The sequence below is a fragment of the Alexandromys fortis genome, unplaced genomic scaffold (genome assembly GCF_014885135.2).
Source record: "Alexandromys fortis isolate MF-2015 unplaced genomic scaffold, M_Fortis_MF-2015_v1.1 scaffold_129, whole genome shotgun sequence".
Taxonomy (NCBI): Eukaryota; Metazoa; Chordata; class Mammalia; order Rodentia; family Cricetidae; genus Alexandromys; species Alexandromys fortis.
In genome coordinates this window covers 4,257,580-4,264,293 of record NW_026068022.1, presented here as the reverse complement: position 1 = coordinate 4,264,293, position 6,714 = coordinate 4,257,580, and the positions used below count along the sequence as shown (strand labels likewise).

Below are 6,714 nucleotides of genomic sequence, written 5' to 3'. Positions count from 1 at the left end.
GAGAACACGAGCAAGGATGTCAGGACCACGAGAGGTGCACCCATCCACCGAGACAGTGGGGCTGATCTATTGGGAGCTAACCAAGGCCAGCTGGACTGTGACTGAAAAAGCATGGGATAAAACCGGACTCTCTGAACATGGCGGACAATGAGGGTTGATGAGAAGCCAAGGACAATGCATGGGGTTTTGTTCCTACTTCATGTTCTGGCTTTGTGGGAGCCTAGCCAGTTTGGGTGTTCACCTTCCTAGACCTGGATGGAGAGGAGAAGACCCTGGACTTTCCACAGGGCAGGAAACCCTGACTGCTCTTCGGACTGGAGAGGGAGGGGGTGAGGAGCGGGGGAAGAGGGAGAAGGGCGGGAGGAGGGGGAGGGAAAAGGGAGGCTGGGAGGAGGCAGGAATTTTTTTCTCAAAAAAAAAATAAAATAAAATGTATCTTTTTATTGGAAAAAAATTGAGAATCAAAAAAAAAAGTAAAAACATTAGTTCTTACTTAATAAAATTCACCTTATCTCTGGCAAAAAGGACTTATGACTCTTCCATTAACCTATGCCTCTGATGTCTATTATCGTATCAAGATCTATGCCAGCCTCTAGCTTCTCTCAGTTTCTACTCACAAGGTCCAGTACAATCTTAGATAGCATAACCAACCCTCTAACTTATACCTTTACAGCTCCTTTGTCCCTTTCTCCCCTTCCCTCTTTTTGATCTTTTATTCTTCCCCTACCCCTCTCCTGACCGTCTCATAGTCTAGTTCAGTCCAATTGTCTAGTTCAGTTTGAACCTTACCAGATGTCTTTGGTTCTGTTCTTCCATATCTCTACAATAAATCATTCTCCTCAACCATATAAGGAATGGTCAGGTCTGTGTATTCATTCAACAGTCAAGTAGGCTTTATACTAGAGACTCAAGGATGTTCAATATACAAAAATCAATAAGTGTAATTCACCATGAACACAAATTGAAGAAAAGTATTTTAATAATTAAAGTATTTTAATATGAACTAAACTGAATCAAATGACAACTTGTTTAAATATTCACCTAAGATAATTGTTATCATGTACCTCCCATAAGTACCAAGTGAAAGTGCACCAATACTCACATAATAGGAAAACAAGAGATCACTTGAGATTGACAGGTGACCCTTTGGAAATTAATTGTTTTGTGTGAAATGTACTGATAAATACTCACTGGGAAGCAAGTAATGATCCCTGGTAATTTAAATTCACACTGGAATCCATAATGTCACCAGGGACTCATCCTTAGTAATAACAGTGCAGACAGCTTTGTAGGTATAAAATCATAGTGACTTTGAACTTCTTACTTTGAAATGAATGCTTACTATAAGAGGTAAGATTTTGACTTTGTTGGTAAATAGAGATACTTTATCCTTTGAAAATTTACTACATATACAAACCATGGTGGAGAAACAAGACAGATGAGGTAAAGCGGTCATATAGCAGAAGGAAAATAATCATACATTTATTCAGAATGATTAGACATAAAATTAAGTTTTCTCATTTATTTTATTGAAAATATATTTATATCTCACACACTACATCTTGCCTAGTTCCCCCTTCCTGCATTCCTCTCAGCTACCCCCAAGTTTTCAATTCCTTCTTTAGCAATCCATTAGTAAGACCAGAAACCAACATAACTTCAAAGTTGTATACACATTCAGCCAAAGGCTAACAAGTTTTCTCACTTTGAAATGCTTTGTGAGGGATTGTCAATCTGTGCCATGCTGGATGAACCTTCGCAAACTTCTTCTTAGTTTAAATATTTATTGAAAGTGGCCTCTGTTAAAAATCATGTGAATTTATCCCATCACACTCCTATTACAAAACATTGGGAAACTGCGAAAGCATTTAGTGTTGTTTAATAAAAAATTAAGAATATCATGATATTATTCATATTTTACATGATGATGAAGTTGCTATTTCAAGGTACTTTAAAAAAATAATTATCTATTTAGAAATATTAAAAAATTTTAATGAACTTACCACAGGAAGTTGCATTTGCAATTTTAGTTTCTTCTCAGTTCTAATAAGAAAATTTACATTCTTTTTAAAAGTTGATTAAGACATGGTCTTACTTACAGAAATGATAGAATTCGTGACCAGTGTCACCAGCAAAGCATCTCTCTATGTATTAACCATTGGAAAGCAGATATGCCACTCTGGTGTCTGTGCTTAATTTGAATGTGCCATCAATTGCATGGCCATCCGTAATTATGTGTGGTTACTAAAAGGAAGGGTCTGGATTCAACATGACTAGTGTTCATATCTATTGCAACATTTAAAAGATTTGTTATTTTGCTTTTGTTTATGAATCTTGCCTGTGAATTCATATGTGCACCATAAACAAGCCTGGTGTCTGTGAAGACCAGAAGAGGGCGTTTGGTCCCCAGAACTAGAACCTCAGACTGCTGTCAGAAACCATGTGAGTACTGGGAATCAGATCCTGGTTCATTTCAAGTGTACCAAGTGCTAGTAATTAGAGAACCATCTCTGAAGCCAAGTAATTTGGATAATTATTATATAAATCTTACAAAACTTAAAGTATTTTCTGTTATAAAAAGGAACTGATAAAAATGTAATGTTATTTGATGAAATTAAGAATAAAAATATGCAATACTTTTAAAATCCTGTGCTGGTAATGTAGTAAGCATTTAATAAAAGGTAGCCATTATTTAACTCTTCAAATTATCTGATCTTATATTTTGCCATATTTATAATAAGTATATTGCTATCTTCTTAAGACTTACATTATTTTATATTTATTTATGGATCTATTTGTGTGAAGGGGTGTTTCAGATAACAGAAATGTTTTACTATAAATAAATACAAATAAAATTTATTTATTCTTTGTAGCAAATTTCTAACATTTCTACTTAAATTATTTGGAAGGAATTATTGTACACAGATGTGCAAATAAAGAAAACCCTAGGATACATCCATTCTAGGTTTAATTTAAAAATAAACTTATATATTAGTTGGTAATGCTCTCCATGTATGATTAAATGGAATGAAGTGACCTATTTATAAACCCCTTTAATGTAATGTGTCCATCACAGTCTGTTCTGTCAGGAGCTACACTACCTCATGGCTCTCCTGGAAGAAGGGAACCACACTGCAGTGACAGAGTTCATTCTATTGGGCCTGACAGATGACCCAGTCCTTAAAGTCATCCTCTTCACCATCATCCTGTGCATCTACCTGGTGACCGTGTCTGGGAACCTCAGCACCATCCTTCTCATCAGAGTCTCGTCCCAGCTCCATCACCCCATGTACTTTTTGCTCAGTCACTTGGCTTCTGTTGACATAGGCTACTCATCTTCTGTCACACCCAATATGCTTGCCAACTTCCTCGTAAATCAAAATACCATCTCATATCTTGGATGTTTTATACAGTTAGGCTCAGCTGCCTTTTTTGGCACAACTGAATGCTACCTTCTGGCTGCCATGGCTTATGATCGCTTTGTAGCAATTTGCAACCCTCTGCTTTATTCAACCAAAATGTCCACACAAGTCTGCATCCAGTTGGCTACAGGATCTTACATAGGGGGTTTTCTTAATGTTTCCTCCTTTGCTTTTTCCTTTCTTTCTTTTGTTTTCTGTGGACCAAACAGAGTCAATCACTTTTTCTGTGATTTTGCTCCTTTGGTGGAACTCTCCTGTTCTGATGCCAGTGTCTCTGCAGTTGTTACCTCATTTTCTGCTGGATCAGTAAGCATGATCACAGTGTTTGTCATAGCCATATCTTACACCTATATCCTCATTACCATCCTGAAGATGCGCTCCACTGAGGGCCGTCAGAAGGCCTTCTCCACCTGCACCTCCCACCTCACTGCAGTCACTCTGTTCTATGGAACCATCACTTTCATCTATGTGATGCCCAAGTCCAGTTACTCCACAGACCAGAACAAGGTGTTGTCTGTATTCTACATGGTGGTGATTCCCATGTTGAACCCCCTCATTTACAGCCTCAGGAATAATGAGATTAAAGGTGCTCTGAAGAGACAGCTTCCTAAGAAAACATTTTCTTAGTGCAATCTATTGTTTTATAAAACTTAATATAAGGATAATTATTCAAGACCAATGGGATCTTTACCTCAGCTTGGTTATTAGGTTTCTTGTTATAACTTTGGTCCTCATCTCTGTTTCTCCCATTATATATAAATATTATATTTATTTTATTTCTTTTTATAATTTAAAATGTGTCTTTGAAAACATTATACAATATATTTTATTGTGTCCAGTTTCTCTCACAAGCCTTCTCCTTACACTCCCTCTTCTATATACCTAGTTATTCTTTTCTATGAAATCTAAAATGTGCTACCTGTACATACTTTGGTATATATGCTTCCTCTGAAACATAGAAGGCTACACCATTAAAAACCTGACTCACCATCTGGAAGATAACAATTGCCAACACCTCAGCTACAGGTAGACTTCATGCTCATGTACCTTCTCCATGCTGGGACTTTGTATGATTCGACCTTGTCCATACTGACACAGGCAACATGGATACATATCTGCCACAGTTCTGTTGTGTCCTGAAAACATTGTTTATTTGTAGTTATCAACCAGCTCTGGCTCTTACAATCTTTCCAATCGCTCTATTACAGTGAATGCTGACCTTGGAGAGAAGGGTGTATGATACCGATACAATGTTTCATTCTCTGCACACTCACAGTTGTGTGTTAGTCACCACCTATTGCAAAAAGAAGTTGTGCTGATGAGGGTTTGGAGATCAACTAATCTGTGGATATCATGATAAGTCATTTAAATTTGTTTAGTATTATATCCTCTTAGAGGAATATGATAATGGGTTCTTCCCTATGTCCTATGTCCTGTATAGCACAGATTTTGGCCTTGAGAATCATGTTAGTTGTGAATTTTTTCATGCTAAGTTACTTAGACTCAGTAAGAAAGTTGATGTTTAGTCCAGTGAAATTTGTATCATATAGAAACAGTAGGCATGTCTTTCCAGAATGGTGGTAATTGTACTTGAAGTACTCACAAGACAAGTTGTCTGTACAACACATTTAAAAATACAGTTATATTAGGCAATTTCTCTTTTCAAGTTTTTAATTCTTTCCATTCATGTTAAAATAGACTCTAGAGTTTTTTAATTCATTTTTATTGAGCTCTACCATTTTCTCTGATCCCCTGCCTGCCTCTCTCCTCCCCACTTCAACCTTCCCCCAAAATTCCCACGTTCCCAGTTTACTCAGGAGATCATTTTTTTCCTACCCCCCATGTAAATTAGATCTATATAAGTCTCTCTACATTACCTTGACTTACTTTATATTTCTTGAAGATTTTTGCCCAATCTTCACCCCTACAAGCCCTTTTTAGTTTTCTGCTCAAATATCACTTTTTCCATGGGACCACCCTTTTTTGCCACAACTAACTTTACCTTTGATATGAGCTCTATTTGTTCTTCTCCATCACCTTATAAATTTAAACTGTTGATTCTTTTCCAGTCTACTCTCTACTGAAGTATGCATTTCATAAGATGTGTTTCCTTCAGAAACATATCTTTAATGCTTATTTGGTTCTACAGTACAGTAAATACTCAGCAAAAACATCCAGATGCAATCAATGTCTCAATGTCAATCCTGTGTCTTCTTTTAAAGCAATTACAAAGCTGATATAATGTTCCTGAAATAATTTTGTCATAAAGAATGACATGACTGTTTTGATGCCTTCTCATAGCAATCTTTCTAAACTATCCTCAAATATGTAATGAATAGTCCAGAAATTTTCATTGATATGGAAATTAATGTTTCCTAATGATCATTAATTTATTATTTCTCAGCTATTCATGCTCAATTAATACCTAATATAAAATTCATAAAACAGTTGAACATTCTGAGCTAAGAGATGTGGATTTAGTGTTTATGGGGAGGCTAATCTTTATGTTCAAGAATTTGGGGCTTACATGACTAAAGTTCTAAGGAATCGTGTAGTCAGATGCTTAAATTTTTACTAAATATTTTTAAATGTTTGTGAAGTGATAAAGTATAGGAAGAAACCATTTGGAAAGGTTAGTGTGAAGCTTCCAACAAAAGAGCTATGAAGATGAAGAAACATGTGCTTAGCAGGAAAAGTCATTGCCACCATCCTGATAATCTGGCTTTGATACCTTGTATCTACATGGTGGAAAGCAAAAACCAATTCACATATTCGGTGTTCTTAAGAACACACACACAAAAAATGACATATAAAAACATAAAGGATCAGGCAAGACAGACATAAGTACTACACAACAGTAGATAAAGAGTAGACTTAAGAGGAGATTGGATGGACTAGAAAGATGGCACATACTACTCTTATAGAGGACCTCGGTTCTGTTTCCAGAATTTACATTGGGGCACACAGCTATCTATAATTCCAAAAGTGATAGATTTAGATTCAGCACAGTCTTTTGCCTTCTGTAGGAAATATGAATGTACATGGTATATATCCATGCTGGCAAAGTACTCATATATAAAAAATTAAAAGAAAATTAATTTTTTTAAAGAGGAAAAGGAGATATTTGAGAGATCTTATCTATGTGAACTTAAGGAAACTCCCTTTGTTACCTGTGTCTTGAAACTTACAGTGTCTGTTCTTATGATAGCAATGGTCACAGTGTTAGTAACAGATTGTGCTGCTACGTATACTAGCCTCTGCTTTCCTACTCTAATTTTGGAACCTCAACAGG

At 36.2% G+C, this 6,714-nt stretch overlaps 1 protein-coding gene across 1 annotated transcript; it reads left to right on the top strand.

Annotated features, from left to right (window-relative positions):
- The first annotated feature begins 3,104 nt into the window (after positions 1-3,104).
- On the top strand, positions 3,105-4,049 carry LOC126514427 (olfactory receptor 502-like). Its single transcript, XM_050163342.1, has one exon. It carries the CDS (start codon positions 3,105-3,107, stop codon positions 4,047-4,049), a length of 945 nt encoding a protein of 314 aa, XP_050019299.1.
- Positions 4,050-6,714: the final 2,665 nt, after the last annotated feature.